The following is a 20,000-nucleotide window of genomic DNA, read 5'->3' as shown; positions in this document are numbered from 1 at the left end:
TCATTTTCAAGGAGACATGCGTGACAAAGCGATAATCGCGGGTCTCCCTCCTACCAAGCGAAACGCGAAAAACGTGCGTGTGAAATTTTGAGCTCGTGCACGTGCCGTGCACGGACGACCCAGTGACGCGATCCCAGAAAGTTGAAACATTTTCAACTTTTCATCGCTGTCGCTCGGACGAGGACCAATCAACGGAGGTTTCATTCACTGACCAATGAGCGGACAGGATGCTCCAAATCAGAAGTAAGATTTCACATAACTCTAGCAGCACCTTGTGAAACATCATATCTACCGCTTTATTAACTCTGAACCGCTTAAATAACCTTAATTCCCTCCAACCTGACACAGCCAATCAAAACAACGGAAGTTTCAATTTCGCCATGGAACAGAACGCGTAGACAGCTTTGCCGCTGGCCGCTGCAGCGGATCGCCTCCCGTGTGTCAGGTAATACAAGCGACGGCGACAAATTTCGCTGATCGCGGTCGTTTGTCGCCTCCCCTGTGTCGAGCCCATAAGTCGTTCTTTGGGGAGAAAAAGCTCTGGTGCACCATTTCCAGGAACTAGCGGTGAGCCACATCACAGCTGAGCTTCAGACGACAGGATCTGGAGTCTTACTTCCTGACATCTGGACATCTCTCCTCTGACAACAGCAACACAACTCTACCACAGACTCTGTTTGCTCTACAACGCTGATGCTTTATCACCATCCTGGAGGAGTTCTGCTGTGTGGGGGAGTTGCTAATGCTAACGTTAGCTTCTACTAGCAGAGTTGTTCTCTGCTGTTTCCTGGTTGCTAAACCAACAACAGCCTTCCCCGTCATGAGCCCATGAATGTGAGTGACAGTGTGACGTAGATCTGTCAGGATTTTCTAATCCTAGAGATCAGAAGCTGATGCAGGAGGTAGGTGTAGGAGACTATTTTCACGTTCAGCCTGCATGAAACACTCAGAGGGACCCGTTAGAATCGTTAAACATGGTTTCTCAGTGAAGGACCTCTTAAACATCTCAGATATTGAAGTTTTTTTAGTTTTTCTCCAACGAGCAGCAGACTCGGGAGTTAACGAGGAGCGAGTAGCTGAGAACAGACCTGCAGCAGCCTCCTTCTGCCTCCGACCTGTGGAGTAATCTAGTGAGGTGAGCTGTTTCAGATCGATACGAGCCGCAGAGGGTCACCTGTCTCACCCGACAGTCAGCTGAGGCAGCACAATAAATGTTACTGCCACACATACACACTCACACACACACACACACACACACACACACACACACACACACACAGCACAAACATGGCCATAGTTGCTCACTCTGCATTGACTTTGGAGATAGCAGACCCATCCAATATGGCGGGGACGCTGTTATGCTCTCCAGCGCCCATAGTGTGTGTGTGTATGTGTGTGTGTGTGTGTGTGTGTGTGTGTGTGTGTGTGTGTGTGTGTGTGTGTGTGTGTGTGTGTGTGTGTGTGTGTGTATGTGTGTGTGCGTTGTCATCGTCGTTCGGGGCAACTCAGTCAGCTTGGTTGTCAATCAGGATTATTGTGACAACAGGCGTTACTGTGGCAGCAGCCACTGCTGGCAGGATGTCATGTTAACTGTGTGTGTGTGTGTGTGTGTGGATCCCAGGTTTTATGGATGAAGTGTGTGTGTGTGTGTGTGTGTGTGTGTGTGTGTGTGTGTGTGTGTGTGTGTGTGTGTGTGTGTGTGTGTGTGTGTTAAAGACTCATCCTCCTAATAGATACTCTCTTTATCTCATTCCTCTCAGGCTTTCTCTGTTATCCCCCCCCCCCCCCCCCCCCCCCCCGCCACCACCAACCCTCCACAGCTCGTTTCAGCATTATCTCCCAGCCTCCTGCTCTCTTCCTTACCTCCGTCTCACCTTCTTACTCTTTTATTTCTCCTTTCTCCCTTTCTTTTCCTCAGCCCTTCTCTTCTCTCTTTTTCTTCCTGCTTTTCCTCCTTTTTCACTCTGTCGACCTACTCTTTGCTCCATCTTTACACTCCTGTAGGAGATCCTTCTCTGATCACTCCTAAAGAACTGATCCTCTCTGCACCCCTTCCTCCTGCTCCTCCTACCATCTTGACCTCCTTTAAACCTCTTTTTCGGTTGCTATCTTCACTTTTCCTTTCCCTTTGCTAATCTTTTTCATTTCTCCTCCGTGTTCATTCCACCTTTCCACATTTCTTCATCTTTGTTTTTCTCCCACACTCTCTCTCTTCTCCCCCTCCTCTCACCTCCCTTCTCTCCTCCTGCTCTGTGTCCTTAACCCGCCCTCCAGCCACATTCTCTCGTCCTCTCGTTCACCTCTTCCTCGTCATAAAGACTCTGTTCACTCGTCACATTCAGCTCTTCTGTGAACCTTCCTCTTCCTCGTTCATATTCAGCTTTGTTCTTCTGTTGTTTGTTTTACTTCTTATTTTTATTTAGGTAAATAAAACTAAATAGCAACATAAACAGAAACATTAATAACAAAGCACATTAGAGGCGTTAATAAAACCACAAAAATAATAAATGATTTCATTAAATTATTCAAATAAACAGAAATTAAAGCAACATTTTAACTTTGATGTGCTGAAAAGTTGTTAAACAGTTTAAGAACAATCAGAGTTTAATTGTTATAACAATAAAGTTTTTGTCTTTTAATTCAAATCAGAAAAATGAAGAATTTATATTTAAACAAATTTATTTTATTCTTTATCGGTTTTATAAATCTCCTCTTCTCTTCTCTCTCCTCTCCTCTCCTCTCCTCTCCTTATCGCTTTCCTCCTCTCTCCTCTCCTTCATCCTCTCCTCTCCCTCCCCTCCCTCCTCCTCTCCTCTCCTCTCCTTATCACTTTCCTCCTCTCTCCTCTCCTTCATCCTCTCCTCGCCCTCCTCTCCTCTCCTCTCCTCCCCTCCCTCCTCCTCTCCTCTCCTCTCCTTATCACTTTCCTCCTCTCTCCTCTCCTTCATCCTCTCCTCGCCCTCCCCTCCTCTCCTCTCCTCTCCTCCCCTCCCCTCCCCTCCTCTTCCACCTGTTCTTCCTCTTTCTTCATCTCTCCATAAACCTTCAGAGGGATTATTTCCTGGAGTTTCAGCTCCTGGCTGCGTCCGTCAGACGCCTGACAGACGAGTGTAATAACTCTGAGATGACGCTCAGCTCGGATTAAACCAATCAGAGCCAAACAGGAAGTCTCTTTCTGTTTGTTGTGGATTATCAGTCCGGCGTCAGAACCGAAGTCTCGAGTCCTGAAAGTGTCTCTGCCTGCAGGCTGATGATGCCTCAGCTCAGGATTATCCTCCAGCGCCCTGAACTTCGACTCCACCTTAAGTTTGTGCTCTGATACGTTCTGCAGGGGAAAAAAAACCTTCAACAAAATCCAGCTTTACGGCAATTCCAGAAAGAATTACTCACGGTCCGGATGCTTCCACTGCAGAAGTCGGAATGCCTGCAGATGATTTCAGGACAAACGATTAAGTGATGAATTGAATTAAGGTTGATTTCATGGGTAATTGAAGGCAGCACCGTAAAGGTTTCCTGACAAGTTCTGCGTTAGCTTCAGAGAAAAGTGGGTTCTAACTGGGGTAGAAGGTTCTGCTGTGGGGGGGCGGGGGGTGTTCTGATCAGAATGGACCCACCGTGGTCTGACTGATCCTCCTTTATCAGATGTTTTTGGTTTGGTGTTGACTGACACCCCTCTTCTGCCGTCAAGACAAAATTAAGGAATTTGGGTGTTTTTGACCAATCAATGTCTCTTGAAAAGCCTCCACTCAGAATGCTCTAACGTGGCGCGTAGAATTCCCCTCCTCACACATCCGAGTGGGAAGACGGTTCCTCATGTTTCCAAACCTTCACAACAAGTGAAATGAGAAAAGAGAACTTCTGTCCGTACAGAAATGGAGACTTCTAGAAGGCTCGGCCCGTTCCCATAGAAGCTGTGTTGTACATGTTCTTGTTGGAATACGACTGGAGCAGCAAATGCATGCTGAACGTTAACATGTTCTCCAGCCTCCGTCATCGCTTCAGGCAGTGTTCAAGCTGATGGCCCCCTCCATGAGGCCACCACAGCTTAGCAGAACATCGTTGTAGCTTCTTCTGGGGAGAAAAACACTTGGAGAGAAAATAAAGTTAACAGCTGAAATAGCAGGAAATAATACAATTAAAGAGCAGATTGTAGAAGAAAGCAGTAGAGTGTGGAAAGTGGTCAGTGTGTCCTCCAGCAGTCTAAGCCTATAGCAGCATAACTACAGAGATAACTCTGGATAACCTAGCCTTTTAGATGGAGGCATGTTGGAAGCAGGGCAAGGGAGAGTCGTCTTTACCGACTGTACACTCCACCTCCCTCTACTCCCCCACTTGTCCAGATTTAGGCTAACATCAGATTTTAACTATAAGCCCTATCAAATAAAAATGTTTTAAGCCTATTCTTAAAAGTAGACAAAGTGTCTGCCTCACAGACTAAAGCTGGGAGCTGGTTCCACAGGAGAGGAGCCTGATAACTAAAAGATCTGCCTCCCATCCTATTGTTAGATATTCTGGGAACCACCAGTAAACCTGCAGTCTGAGAGCGAAGTGCTCGGTTAGGAACGTCTGGAACAATCAGGTCACTGATGTATGATGGACCTTGATTATTAAGAGCTTTATATGTGAGAAGAAGGGCCTTAAATTTTATTCTGAATTGAACAGGCAGCCAATGTAGGGAAGCTAAGACAGGAGAGATATGATCTCTCTTTTTAATTCTCATCAGAACTCTAGCTGCAGCATTTTGGACAAGCTGAAGACTTTTAACAACATTCTGTGGACTTCCACACAGCCTCGCCCACCTTGGCTTGGGACCGCCCATGGGAAGGAGAGAACAGAGCATGCCTCAGCTAGTAGGAGCTAACAGTTAGCATTACGTACTCCACAAAATGGCGAGACACGTTCAGACTTGTGTTCTTCGTGGGGATAAAATATCAAGGTGGCATGTTGACATGTTTTACCCGGTAAAGACAGAATTTGAGCTTTAATAAAATGTTTGATGCAAATAAAATCAGCACTCACTTCTTTTCTGTCTCTAGTTAAAGATCCGTTTCAGACCGGGTTCTGGTCCAGCCTGATTCTAGCAGCTGATTCATCTGATGGGTTGTGAGTTGTAGCATCAACACATCAAGCACCAGTAGCTGTGAGTGGGTTCTGACTATACAGAACCAACCGGGTCAACGAGTCCGTCAGCCTCAGAACCACGTTCAGAGTCTTTCTACCTTCACGGGTTAATAACTGCTGCACTTCCATCAACTAAGGCGGTAACACCTTAAAGCTCACAGCTCTTATTTCCAGGGTGCTGTGAACGCATCATCATTTGAAGTCAGGTGGAAAATCAAAAAGAGGCGGCTGGTGGAGGTGATGGGTCGGCCCCCCCGCAGATATGTAAACACATTTTCTAACTGGGCGGGTCATGAGTTCCAGGTTTCATTCAGCAGGTCATGACTTCAGGCAGACAGAAATAATCAAACGCAGAAAATCTTACTCTGGAAGTAAAAGATTCCTCCAGCTAAGATTCAGCTTCTGACATCTAGGATGTAGAAATTCTGAATCTCGACGGCAAAACGATCCAAATAACGTGGTAACCAAAGATACCCACATTTGGAAAAAAGGTTCTGATCAGGCTCTGATGGCTGCTGCTGTCGGCTGCGACGGTGATACAAGCAGCCGTGTGATTGGTCAGAATTCATTCATGAGTTCAGTCGTTAAAACACATTTGATCAGGTTTGAGCATCAGTGGCGCCGATTCTACATCCCCCGCAATCCAACGCTAGTTTGTTTCAGAACCATCTCGGGGACTTGAAAACAATCATACTAACTAAGCTAACACGGTTAAAGGGGCATTATGGAAGTTTGACAGCCAAAACATGTGTAGAAATAATAAATGTCTTCTTCATACATTCTCCTGCAATGCCCTGGTCCTGTAGAATGAGCCCTGGCATTTTTACTGTGATTGCCTGTTTTTCTGTAAAATCACAGAAAAAGAGAGATGCTCGGGTCGAGCAGGCTGCTTCATGCGCGTTCACGCTCAGGCATAGCCCGTAGCATTTGCTATCAGTAGCTTTAGCAGCAGAGAGAGAGGCAGTGCCACTTTGTCGCTGTTCCTAACGCCTAGTGACAAAGCTAGCTACATTTCTGAGGACCCTTAGCTACTTTCAGTAGAACTTTCTTCTAGATATTTCCTGCTAATTAGCAACAAAATAGCCATTTTCACTTCAAACCGTTCTTTGAACGTTGTTTCAGCTGTCATCAAGGATATAAATGTTACAGATACAAAAGATGTTGTTGGCGCTTTAGCTCACCTAGTAAGATGTTGGACTCTGGTGCAGAAGTCCTGGGTTCGATTCTGAATGTAAACATAGTTTATTTAGAGTTTCTTTTTTACATTAATGGTATATTTTTTTACAGTAAGGTGCCCAAATATTTATTTGAGACTCGCCGAACGGCATTGAATTCACAGATAAAAAAGATGTGGGTTCAACTTTCATTTAGGAACAATTTTTCAAGCAAGGGAAGGGAATGATCTGAGCATGCAGGAGGACTGACCCATCATAAACCTTTGTCGGCTGTGCTGAAGAGAAAGGTACAGAACCACATTATTTAATTAATTAGCTGCGCGTTCTCCTGTCCTCTGTCCTCCAGGCCACACACACACACACACATACACACACACACACATGGGACTGTCTCAGCTGTTATTTTCGTTAAGGAGTGTGCACGTACAGCATGCGCGCCTTGTGCACGAGCCTACTATTGAAGCTGCCGTTACGCTTTTGGCCTGAGGGGGCAATCGCGAGCATAAAGATTCAAAACTCCGTAAAGTTCCTTTTAACTAAGCTAAACAGAAGCGGATGATGCGACAAGCCGACGTCCTCTGAAGGGGACGCCAGAGGACGCTTTTTTGTTTTTGTTGAACTACTTCTTGTGGACCCCAGTAGGTGTCGCTGCTGAGAAAATGAGACAGCTGCAAGAACGGCAGCAGCAGAAGAGTTCTCAGGAACACTAACTAAATCCAGTCATTTCCAGATACAGCGTTCAAATCAGAGACTTTTCTTTGAGTCGAGAGTTTGTTTGTCCCACCACGACCCTAGCGTACGTGCCGCTGTGCATCATGGGTAAAACATCTGAGTGGTGCTGCTTTTTCCTGAAACCTCTCTGGTTCTGTTCTGAGTTCTGTAAAGAAGAAAGATCAGATCCATGTCGTCTGTGTTCTGGTCCTGCTGGCTGGACGTGCGAGGAGTCAGCCGAGCCGGCGGATAATGACGCCCCTCCCTTTAGAAAACATCCACGGAGCGGCACCAGCAGCGTTTTGTCTCCTTAGCTCTCAGCCACTCGGCCTCTAATGTCTGTTTTTGTGTCGAAGCCCTTCAGGGAGAATCTGTCGTTGCTTTTTATGCACGTTCATCCTCTCAGGTAAACAGCAGCTCAGGTTTGATGCTTTTAAGGTGCTGATTTATGCTAATCACTTCCATCAGTTAGAGTGTGTAAAAAACAAAGCAGGAACGTTTGTTTCTAACCGTGAAACTGATGATAAATGAGCTTCACACATGAGTAAATATGAAGATAAAATCACAGTCGCTCTCTTCTGAGCAGCTGAAGAGGAAAAGGAGACAAAGATTTTTCGGTTTTTCATTCCTTCAGCGTCAAAACGGGAGAAAGAAAATAATTTTTCCCTTGAGGGGATTGTGATTGCTGCCTGGATCCACCCAGGTATCGCACATATTGACACAGACCTTGGATCGGAGGGAGAGAGGGGCGACGGGAAGAGATGGAAGGAAAAGAGAATAAAGCTCTGAGAGAAAAGGAGCCGAGAGCAGAGGAAGTCTTTAGAAGAAAAGACTAAACTAGAAGGAACAGAAAATCCAAAACCCACTGAGTTAGAAAGTAATCAGTTTGATCAGACGGAACAAACATTTCTAACAAACACACTGTTAAACGCTCAAAACCGTTATGATTTCCATCCCAGCATCATCCTGCTATCACAGTTAAAGGTAGATGATGCAGTAAAAACGGTTCCAGCCAGCTGCAAAGGTCCAACCCCCTTCCTTCAGGCTCCTCCCCCTAAGCCACGCCCATGGTTATTTAAGTCTTTGGCCAATTGTTGGCAAATTTTGTGCTATAATTCTTACCGTAATGCATTTATCTCTGAGCCGAGAACGCGTGATGCGTAGAGGGGGGGAGGGGCGGTGGGATGGGTGGATCAGGACCGTGACCGGATGACGTTTTTCCAGGATTCCACGTTTCAGAGGTGAAATAAATATTGGTGTAAATATTTAGTATTTTGGTTTCCATCAGAACGTGACGAGTGTTTCAGGCTAAAGGACAAAGATAATCACCCCCACCCCCTCCAATTGGTTCTCATTTTTCTCCAGAATCCAGTTCATGTTTCGGTTCTGGACTTTCTCTAGTCCGGGTCGGATCGAGTGGTTCTGGTCAGACTCCGGCGGTCATAAACAGGTTAAATCAAACGTTTACCGCATCAAAGTGGAAGGTTCCTAATGAACCTGATCCAGCCGACCCTAACAGTTTGTGTTTGCTGCAGCAGTAGCTCAGCGGGTTGAGCGGGTTGTCCAGTAATCGGAAGGTTGCAGGTTCGATCCCGGCTCTGGTCAGAAAATTCTGTCATAGTGTCCTTGGGCAAGACACGTAACCCACCTTGCCTGCTGGTGGTGGTCGGAGGGACCGGTGGCGCCTCTGTCAGTGCACTCCAGGGCAGCTGTGGCTCCATCGTAGCTCATCACCATCAGTGTGTGAATGAGTGTGTGAATGGATGAATGATGCACTGTAGTGTAAAGCGCTTTGGAGTCCTGACTCTGAGAGGCGCTATACAAGTGCGGGTCGTTTATCATTTGTGATCACACCTGAGCCCCGCCTGCAGCCTCACCGGCCTAAAGCCGCTCTAGTCCACACCGTTTCAGTTGTTTTGTCTCTAACTCAGGCCGTCTCTCTGCTCAGGTACCTGGCGGTGACCCAGTTCAGCCCGATCCACGCCCGCAAGGCCTTCCCCTGCTTCGACGAGCCCGTCTACAAGGCAACGTTCTCCCTGACGCTCCGCCACGACCCACAATACACCTCTCTGTCCAACATGCCGGTGGAGAGCAGCGGGCCGGCGGACGAGGACGGCTGGGTGACCAACCGCTTCGGCCGGACGCCGCGCATGTCCACCTACTACCTGGCCTGGGCCGTCTGCAACTTCACCTACAGGGAGGCGCAGACCGACGGCGGCGTGACGGTCAGTACCAGAACCTCTCGGGTCGTCTGAGCTCCTAGCCACTCTCTGATTCCAGATTATTTAGCATGAAGGAAGGTTTCTGTGACTTTATGTGGAAATCGGCGTGTTTGCGACTCGGCTGGAAACCAAACAGCATGTTGTTGATTCAGCCTTTCATCCCGTCTCTTTGGCGAGGACTCGGTCTCTGGGAGACGCGTTTGTCTCCCGTCTTCCTGATGGGACTCGTGAGAACAACGAAACCATGCTTCACGTCAATCAGTCGTCCTCTGTGGGGTTAAAACGGGGAGTCTGAGCCGCTCTCGGTACCATCAGACAATAACTGACATAATTAAGCTCTGATTGGGAATGATGGCTGCAGATTTCCTCCCATCAGGAGGAGACGAGTCGGGATGAGTGACAGGTGGAGGGATTACAGCCCGCCGGCTTGTCGGTGTTCTGCAGAATCAGGTTTACATGCTGTATTAAAAAAGGTCAAAGTCTGACCTGAAGTCTGTTGAGCAATGCTGACCTCTGACCTTTGGGGCTGGCGGTGGACTTTTACAGGCCGGTTATTTATTACTGTAACCTCCTCCTGTCTTCCTCCTCAGTGCCTTTTATCTCCTCACCACCTCCTCCTGCCACCCTCTTTAGCTCCTCCTCACCTCCTCCTCTTTAGCTCCTCACCACTTCCTCCTCTCCCACTTTAGCTCCTCCTCCTCTCACCCTCTTTAGCTCCTCACCACTTCCTCCTCTCCCACTTTAGCTCCTCCTCCTCTCACCCTCTTTAGCTCCTCCTCACCTCCTCCTCCTCTCCCTCTTTAGCTCCTCCTCCTCCTCTCACCTTCTTTAGCTCCTCCTCACCTCCTCCTCCTCTCCCTCTTTATCTCCTCCTCACCTCCTCTTCCTATTTAGCTCCTCACCACCTCCTCCTCTCACCCTCTTTAGCTCCTCCTCACCCCTTCCTCTCCCTCTTTAGCTCCTCCTCCTCCTCTCACCTTCTTTAGCTCCTCCTCACCTCCTCCTCCTCTCCCTCTTTATCTCCTCCTCACCTCCTCTTCCTATTTAGCTCCTCACCACCTCCTCCTCTCACCCTCTTTAGCTCCTCCTCACCCCTTCCTCTCCGTCTTTAGCTCCTCACCACTTCCTCATCTCCCACTTTAGCTCCTCCTCCTCTCACCCTCTTTAGCTCCTCACCACTTCCTCCTCTCCCACATTAGCTCCTCCTCACCTCTTCCTCCTCTCCCACATTAGCTCCTCCTCACCTCTTCCTCCTCTCCCACATTAGCTCCTCCTCACCTCCTCCTCCTCTCCCTCTTTAGCTCCTCCTCACCTCCTCCTCCTCTCCCTCTTTAGCTCCTCCTCACCTCCTCCTCCTCTCCCTCTTTAGCTCCTCCTCACCTCCTCTTCCTATTTAGCTCCTCACCACCTCCTCCTCTCACCCTCTTTAGCTCCTCCTCACCCCTTCCTCTCCGTCTTTAGCTCCTCCTCACCACCTTCCCTCCCCCTTTAGACCATCCTCACTCCCTCCTCTTTGGCTCCTCACCACCTCCTCCTCTCTCCCTTTAACTCCTCCTCACCTCCTCCTCCTCTCACCCCCTTTAACTCCTCCTCACCTCCTCTTAGCGCCTCTTCACCCCTTGCTCTCCCTCTTAAGCTCCATCTCACCCCCTCCTTTCCCTCTTTAGCTCTTCCTCTCCTCCTCCTATTTAACTCCTCCTCACCCCCTCCTCCTCCTCTTTTGCTCCTTCTCAGTTCCTCCTCCTCTTAAGCTCCTCCTCACCTTCTCCTCTCCCTCTTTAGCTCCTCCTCTTCACCCCCTCCTATCCCTGTTTAGCTCCTCCTCACCTCCTCTTCAGCTCCTCACCTCCTCCTCCTCTTTAGCTCCTCCTCCTCCTCACCCCATCATTTCCCTCTTTAGCTCATTCTCACCTCCTCCTCCTCTCCCTCTTTAGCTCCTCCTCACCACCTCCTCCTCTCACCCTCTTTAGCTCCTCCTCACCCTCTCCTTTCCCCCTTTAGGTCCTCCTCACCTCCTCCTCTCCCTCTTTAGCTCCTCCTCACCTCCTCCTCGTCTTTAGCTCCTCCTCACCCCTCCTCTCCCTTTTTAGCTCCTCCTCACCTCCTCTTCAGCTCCTCACCTCCTCCTCCTCTTTACCTCCACCTCACCTCCTCCTCCTCTCACTCTCTCTAGCTCCTCCTCACCACCTCCTCTCCTCACCCTCTTTAGCTCCTATTCACCCCCTTTAGCTCCTCCTCACCCCCTACTTTCTCTCTTTAGCTCCTCCTCACCTTCTCCTCTCCCTCTTTAGCTCCTCCTCCTCACCTCCTTCTCTCCCTCTTTAGCTCCTCCTCACCTCCTCCTCCTCTTTAGCTCCTTCTCACTTCCTCCTCCTCACCTCCTTCTCTCCCTCTTTAGCTCCTCCTCACCCCTCCTCTCCCTCTTTAGCTCCTCCTCACCTCCTCTTCCTCTTCAGCTCCTCACCACTCCTTCCTCTTTAGCTCCTTCTCAGTTCCTCCTCCTCTTTACCTCCTCCTCACCCCTCCTCTCCCTCTTCAGTTCCTCACCACTCCTTCCTCTTTAGCTCCTGCTCACATCCTCTTACTTTTTAGCTCCTCCTCACCTCCTCCTCCTCTTTAGGTCCTTCTCAGTTCCTCCTCCTCTTTACCTCCTCCTCACCCCTCCTCTCCCTCTTTAGCTCCTCCCAATTTTAAAGCCTTGGATCTGAACTGGTCTGAACTGGACCATGGAGGCCTACGCGTGCAGGTGAGTGGGCATGGTTTCTGGACTCTCGGGACCACACGAGGAACTCTTTGGATGATCAGAGCTCCTCCTGCTCCTGAGTCTGGGAGAGAAGATGGGAGTTAAAGTCTTTGGCTGCTTTAACAAAGTCACAGCGTGGGTTATCTCAAGGTGACGCTGTGATTAAGATGTGATGTGAAGACACCTCCTTGGCTGTTTAAAGATAAGAGGTAATTAATTAGCTTCCACCAGGTCCGTAAGGCTTCACCACATCCCGTTTGCCCATCTGGAGTGTGTGATCCGATTGGAGCGTTGGGAAGGTGAAATCTGAGCCGGTCGTAGGCTCCAATCTCTGCTTCACCCTCAGGGTCTGGTTGGGTTTGCTTCCTGAGGTCCATTTCTGACTAAAAGAGCCAGAATTATGTTTTATACCTCCTTTATGAGAGGAGAGAATCTCCCATGAGCCTTTGCAGCACCAAAGTTCAAAGTGAAGCTTGATCCGAGAGTCGCGTCAGTGAGAGAGAGGGGGCGGGGCTAGTGTTTCACAATAAAATCTAATAATAAGCTCATGAATATTCATCGTTTCATTCAGTAGTTCTGATTATTTTCAGTTGTCAGTAAACGACACCATTGTGACATCATCAGCATCAAGAGGCGTGAGTACATGTGATGAAACACACCAGGTGCGTGCGCTAAGGGAGAAGCTCCTCTTAAACCTCGTTGTTCTGTTATCGCTCCGTGTTGGGTACACCGTGTATGCTAACGCAGTTCAACAGCGAGCCAAACCGGGTTTTCATGAGCCAGGAGGCTGAGCGTCTTGCTTCTTTCATAATCCACTCGTCAGTTTACAAGTCATTAATCCACTCGTCAGTTTACAAGTCATTAATCCACTCGTCAGTTTACAAGTCATTAATCCACTCGTCAGTTTACAAGTCATTACAAACGTGACTCAAAGCTCGGTGAAAAGGACGAGTGAAACTAAGAACAAACAAGAAACAAATAATTAGCTCCTCTATCCTCCATCCCCCCCCTCTTTCTCTCCACCCTCCCTCTCTCATCCCTCTCTCTCTCTTGCTCTCTCTATCCCTCCCTCTCTCATCCCTCTCTCTCTCTTGCTCTCTCTCTATCCCTCCCTCTCTCATCCCTCTCTCTCTCTTGCTCTCTCTCTATCCCTCCCTCTCTCATCCCTCTCTCTCTCCACCCCCCTCTCATCTCTCTCTCTCTCTCTCTCTCTCTCTCTCTCTCTCTCTCTCTCTCTCTCTCTCTATCCCTCCACCCTTCCTCTCTCATCCCTCCCTCTCTCTCTCTCTCTACCCTCCCTCTCTCATCCCTCCCTCTCTCTCTCTCTCCACCCTCCCTCTCTCATCCCTCTCTCTCTCTCTATCCCTCCCTCTCTCATCCCTCTCTCTCTCTCTCCACCCCCTCTCATCCCTCTGTCTCTCTCTCTCTCTCCAACCCCCCTCTCATTCCCCCCTTCTCTGTCTCTCTCCACCCTCCCTCTCTCATCCCTCTCTCTCTCTCCACCCTCCTCTCTCATCCCTCTCTCTCTTTCTCTCTCTTCCTCCCCCTGGTTGTTTTTCTCTCTAGCCCCCCCTCCCTCCCTCTCTCCCTTTTCGTCCTCCTCTCTCTCGCTCTCTCTCTCCCTCCCTGTACCCCCCCCTCTCCCTTTTCCTCCCTCTCTCTCTCTCTCTCGCTCTCTCTCTCTCTCCCTCCATTCCCCCCTCTTTATTCCCCCCAACCTCTCTCTCATCTCCTCTCTCTCCTCCCCGTTTGCTCTCCTCTGCTCCGTCTCTTTCCATCCAAGTTAAAAGAAGAGATGATCGATAATCCATCATTTCCTGGTATAGTTTCTCTATCTCTGACCCGCCAGGGCCTACAGATGGCCTAATTCTGGCACATTTACAGTTACGTGTGCGTGCGTATGCATCACGCTATCCATGTAGCGCCTCTGCTACCCACAAGGTTTTCTATAGATCTTCATGTTGTTGCGTTCTTACCAAGGTTGGTCTGATCCACTTCTCCACCGTTCATCTGAGCAGCGTCCGTGGCGTCCAGGCTCAGTCTCTTCCTGTCGTCTGCTGCGTCTCTTCTCGCCTAAACTCACACGGCCTCAGAGACCATCTGAATTATTTACATTTCTGTAATTTGCTGTCTCTTTGGGCTGCATCATTAATCCTCCTGCCCTCTTGTCTCCATCCTCTCTTCTTTCCATGATCCTTGTCGTCTCTTTCCACATTAACTGTTAAAAAACCCAAACTTCTCACAAAAACAACCTCTGCTGGTTATCTCTGCTTCATACGCGGCTGTAGTGGCTTAGCTGCTCCGGTGACCCGTCTCTAGAGGCATGTGATGTGCCCCGTCCTTGCTGTTGGGAGGGCCGGAATCTGGGATCTGCATTGGATCTGGGAATGCTGTTCAGCTAAGTTCTGGGTTTAGTTTTTGTGCTGCATGACCAAAGTGGTCCCGATGAGCTTCTGTGTGACTTTCCTGAAGACCGCCTCCGTAAACGTACGAGTCTCTGGAAACAACGATCGCTCCAGCTGCACAAACGCACCATGCATCCGCTGCACTAGCGTAGCCTGAGAAGCTAGGTTTCTCCACCATGGTGCTCACACAGTTTTACCTCCATTGATTTTAGTTTTGGCTCCAAAAGTGTGAATTCAATTAAATGTCAGCCCAGTCTCAAAAGTAAACATCCCAGAAGAACCTACTCATCATCGAGTTCAGCTAAAGGTTTCCTCGTGAGGAACGTAGGTGACCCTGACAGGACATCGATGGGTCAGAGGGAACCTTCAGTTGGTTTCTTTTATCGAGGATCCAACATTTCTGGGCAAGTCACCCCCTACCTGCTGTTGCCTAGCAGATCGAGAGGGCGGAGCCACTAACAAACACACACACAAACACAGGCTCACAACAACGTTGTGACATCATATGGTACCAGCTAACGTTCTAGGGTAGCTCTTAGCCAATAGCGATGGCAGATTTAAATTCAAATGCAGTGCAGAGTTTTTACCTGACAACGGAACAACACTGACAGTTTTAGGCAGAAAATTTAAATTTGAACTAAAATGCACCAAAGTGCAAAACTATTGACTTCACGTTTCTGCAGCACGATTAGACACACATTTATATAGTTTATCAGGAAAATAAGTTGATTTGGGGTGACTTGCTCTTTGAACTCATTACCTTTTCAGAGTCGTCACCGAAGTCTCCACGGCAACCAGCGCTGGTCCCTTCCTGTATGGGTTTTAGGTAGCGGGTTCCCCTTCAGCTGAAGATTTACGTTTATCCAGCGTTTGGATTAGAGGAAATACAGGTCATTTACCCTGCGTATGTAGCGTTAGCAAACCCATAAACCCTCACGGGTACGTGAGCAGTGAAGGTCCGCCATGTTTGGGTTCGAGTAACGACTTTATGGGTGAGAGTTGCTCTTGTTAGCATGGTAGGCTAACGGAGGCTAAGTGCACCATTCTCATGGGTGAGGCCTACTCCTACAGGGTTGGCTAGTGTGAGCACCGGCGCCACCTAGAGACCGGAGGCTAGTTTAGCATTCGAGGGTGAAAAAAGAAGAGCTTTTGTTTCCACTGAGCTTTTCACAGGTAAAATCTAAGTAGATACAACCACAGATAAAAGAGACAGGGGAAACTGTCAGGAGCCATGAAAGCTTTAAAAAATAAAAGCCTCACCAACACAGGTCGGCAGGGCCTGAAATGAGACATCAGCCCAGGTCCTAAAGAGGGTCTTAGGACCATCAGAAGGTTCTGGCTCGAGGACCGCAGCAAGCATATGGGGTCAATAGGTGACATAGATATGGGGTCAAAACTAAACTTTCAAAATAAAGTCTATATTGATTTTTAAAGTTAATTTTGGCCTACAGAACAACATAGAAGCACATTCATTAAAGAAAACAAAACATGGTATCATAAACAATCTAACATCCTAGTAATCCGGACCGACGCCGTCCGGGCTGTGATCCAGAACCAGACCAGGCTGTTCTGGTTCTGCTCAACACGTGGATGAGTCCAATCAGCTGCTATCTTCTGAGTTCTGACACAAGGACGGGTCCGTTCTCGACCTTGTTGCTCCTCGTCCCTGACTCTCCTCTGTCGGTGTAATTACATCCCACCCGTCTCGTCTGCCACAGACTCAAGGACAGCCGTCCAACACACGCAGCCGCTGTCTCCTCGTTACTGGATGGTAATTTAGGCGAGATGCTGTTTTAATGACGAATCATATCTGGGTCATTTGCACCCATCACCATCCTCCACGCCGACTCCAGGGTGGAAGCAGTCAGGCTCGGCTCGGCTCCGAAATGAACAGATTCATCTTTATTCTTGTGTTTTCCATTTTTGCTCACGAAACAAAACTCCATTATTCCACATTCGTCACAGACGAAGTCGGATCCAGGCCCGCTGGTGAGGCCTGAGATGTTCTGCAGCAGCTGGAGCTTGTGGCTAAAGCAGCAGGTTGGACCGGTCTCCTGGACCAGAACCAGTCCCGAGTGTGGGTCAGAACCAGACGGCCTGGAAGAGGAAGGCGTCCCGTCAGCTCGGCTGTAGAGCCGGAGCCGAGGAGTTTCTTCACACGCTGAATTTTAATGTCAAATCGTTTTGTAGCGTTCAGCGACGACGAGCAGAAAATCCGTTTTCAGCAGAAACGGACCGCCGTGTGACGTCAGCACCGTGCTGGAACCTGATCCTGGCTCTGACATGGAAACGGACGGGGACCCACAACTGACCTGCAGGAGGAATAGAGACCCGTTTAAAACTCCGACATGTCTGAGACTCGGTTTTAATCAGCAGGAGTCGAGTTCCTCCTCAGATTTTATTAGACTGCAGTTGGTCCTCTGGTCTCCACCTCCCGCAGGTGTTTGTAGGCCAAGGTTGTTCATCTGGGCCTCGCCGGTGGAGCCGTTACCGACTGAGTTGGAGAAAGTGTCTTTCTAAAGAGAGAAATTTGTAAAAAAAAAAAAAAAAAAAAAAAAAAAAAACAGCCTCGGGCTTCAGGGGGTGAAGTGAAAATGGAGAGGGCAGCGACGACTCTCCGGTGGTTAGAAATGTGAGTTTCTGCTCGGCAGAGTCCCTGCGGAGGTTTTATGTCATCAGAGGCCCGTTGGACCTGCAGCACAGCAGGATGCTGCAACAGAGAGGAACCGTCAGACCGCCTGAACGATTTCTGCTGGTTTTCCTGCTTTTGATTCTTTTATTCCCACTGATTTCACAATTCCCTGTTTTCCTATAAAATTAGCTCCAGAGTTTACCCAAAAGTGTTTAATCAGCTGATTCAGGAAGTCTGCTCAGACAAAACACCATCCATCCATCCATCCATCCCTCTGTTCATCCCTCTCTTCATCCATCCATCTGAGGACCCACAACCGGGTTATCCGTTCATCCATCCATTCATCCATGCATCCCTCTGTCCATCCATTCAATTCAATTCAAATTCAAAAATACTTTATTAATCCCAGAGGGAAAGTGATTGCTTTAGTAGCTCAGAATAATAATAATAATCAAGTCATCAAAGAGTTATTGTATATTGCTCTGTTCATCCATCCATCCATCCATCCCTTCGTTCATCCATCCATCCATCCATCCATCCCTCCGTTCATCCATCCATCTATCCATCCATCCATCCATCCATCCCTCCGTTCATCCATCCATCCCTCTGTTCATCCATCCATCCATCCATCCCTCCGTTCATCCATCCATCTATCCATCCATCCATCCATCCATCCCTCCGTTCATCCATCCATCTATCCATCCATCCCTCCGTTCATCCATCCATCCCTCTGTTCATCCATCCATCCATCCGTTCATTCATCCATTTATCCATCCATCCATCCATCCATCCCTCCGTTCATCCATCCATCCCTCTGTTCATCCATCCATCCCTCTGTTCATCCATCCCTCTGTTCATCCATCCATCCATCCATCCATCCATCCATCCCTCTGTTCATCCATCCATCCATCTGTAACCATGGGTAGTTAACATCTTATTTATGAACCATAAAATGTGAGATTCCATAGAAATATGAAATATCGATCTGATGGATCTTTGACTATTTTAACCAGAAGATCAGAACTTTTTATTGCAGGGATTAAGCGACACTTCGTATTAACTCCGAGGAAAGAGAGAGAGTCGGGGTTATAATAGTTAAGAAATGTATTTCTACACAATTTAAACAAGACTAACTTTAACACTCTGTGTACTGATGGACTAAGGTGGAGTGAGACATGATGAATGATGATGGTGTGTGTGTGTGTGTGTGTGTAATGTTATTCAGAACCAGCAGATCCGGAGAAGCAGTTAGTTCTGAGTGGGAGTGAATGTTTCGCTCTAAACTTTAGTAGGAGATTTATAAACACATGAAACGCCATCTGTCGGTCTACGTACCCCAGGGGAAGCCTCCGTTAGATCCAGAATGTCGAGGTCCTCTCGGACCCTCCTTGGTACCGAAGCCGGTAGAAAAGCAGCGGTGCCGACCAAACTAGTCTGGGAATGCTTCCAGGTCACGACAGGTTATCACTGGTGTCAACGAGACCCTGAAGGGGTCGTGAGGTTCAGCTTTTATTCTGAAGGAACCGTTGCGGTCAGGTGTAACGTGCAACAGATTTTATCCAGTTTGTCGAGGTTCTTTTGGCTGAAGAGGAAGTCCGGATGGCCGGTCCGAGGCTTCTCTAGAACGCTTGAACTAAAGAAAAGGTGGCGTGGAATAGTTTTTATAATTGTCATGTTTTGGTTTACTGGCGAATCAGAATTTGACATGTAAACGAGGGTTTATACAAACACCACAGATAACCACGCCTGGTGCCAGAAACAAAGGTTCTGATTGGATCAGACAAAAGGAAATGTGTCGTAAGACTTTAGCATTACATGTCATTAGTGTCTAGTGCAAATGTCCAAGAATATAATTACTTGTAAAATACTACTGATCACAGGATTATAATATCAAGTAATAACATTGTCATTTCACAGATTGATTGAACATTGTTCTCACATTATTATTGGTAATAACAGAGTTGTTGATTATGTGTTCATCAAGAGAGTTCTTCGTCTTCGTATTGAGCTGTAACAGAGGTGAAGCAGTTCAGATGAGCAGAGTGCATGAAAGACCTTGGCCACTATCTCATGTAGATTAGGCTGCCAGAGACTTTATGTCTCTGCTCGAGCAGACGCTGGAGGTCATGACCTTTAGGTCAAAAACAGGACATTCATGATGCTATATATCCATCCATCCATCTCTCTGATCATCCATCCATCCATCCATCTGTTCATCCATCCATCCAACCATCCCTCTGTTCATCCATCCATCCACCTATCCATCCAACCATCCCTCTGTTCATCCATCCATCCACCTATCCATCTGTCTATACCTCTGTTCATCCATCCATTCATCCATCTATCCATCATCCATCCCTCTGTTCATCCATCCATCCATCCATCAATCTATCCATCATCCATCCCTCTGTTCATCCATCCATCCATCCATCCATCTGTTCATCCATCCATCCAACCATCCCTCTGTTCATCCATCCATCCACCTATCCATCCATCTATACCTCTGTTCATCCATCCATCCATCTATACCTCTGTTCATCCATCCATCCATCCATCTATCCATCATCCATCCCTCTGTTCATCCATCCATCCATCTATCCATCATCCATCCCTCTGTTCATCCATCCATCCATCCATCTCTCTGATCATCCATCCATCCATCCATCCATCCATCTGTTCATCCATCCATCCAACCATCCCTCTGTTCATCCATCCATCCACCTATCCATCTATCCATCATCCATCCCTCTGTTCATCCATCCATCCATCCATCCATCTATCCATCATCCATCCCTCTGTTCATCCATCCATCCATCCATCCATCCATCTCTCTGATCATCCATCCATCCATCTGTTCATCCATCCATCCAGCCATCCCTCTGTTCATCCATCTATCTATCCATCCATCCCTCTGTTCATCCATCCATCCACCTATCCATCCATCTATACCTCTGTTCATCCATCCATCCATCCATCCATCCATCCATCTAT

The 20,000-nt window shown here is 48.1% G+C and overlaps 1 protein-coding gene across 1 annotated transcript in view; it reads left to right on the top strand.

Moving 5' to 3' along the window:
- LOC107386826 (thyrotropin-releasing hormone-degrading ectoenzyme) overlaps positions 1-20,000 on the top strand; it is a 203,809-nt gene that overhangs the window by 19,074 nt on the left and 164,735 nt on the right. Inside the window, exon 3 of the mRNA XM_015961451.3 lies at positions 8,956-9,232. Within this exon, the coding sequence (XP_015816937.3) occupies positions 8,956-9,232 (277 nt within the window). The remainder of the gene's footprint in view (positions 1-8,955; positions 9,233-20,000) is intronic.

This window comes from Nothobranchius furzeri, chromosome 1 (genome assembly GCF_043380555.1).
Source record: "Nothobranchius furzeri strain GRZ-AD chromosome 1, NfurGRZ-RIMD1, whole genome shotgun sequence".
NCBI lineage: Eukaryota > Metazoa > Chordata > Actinopteri > Cyprinodontiformes > Nothobranchiidae > Nothobranchius > Nothobranchius furzeri.
This window is presented reverse-complemented; position numbering and strand designations above follow the sequence as displayed.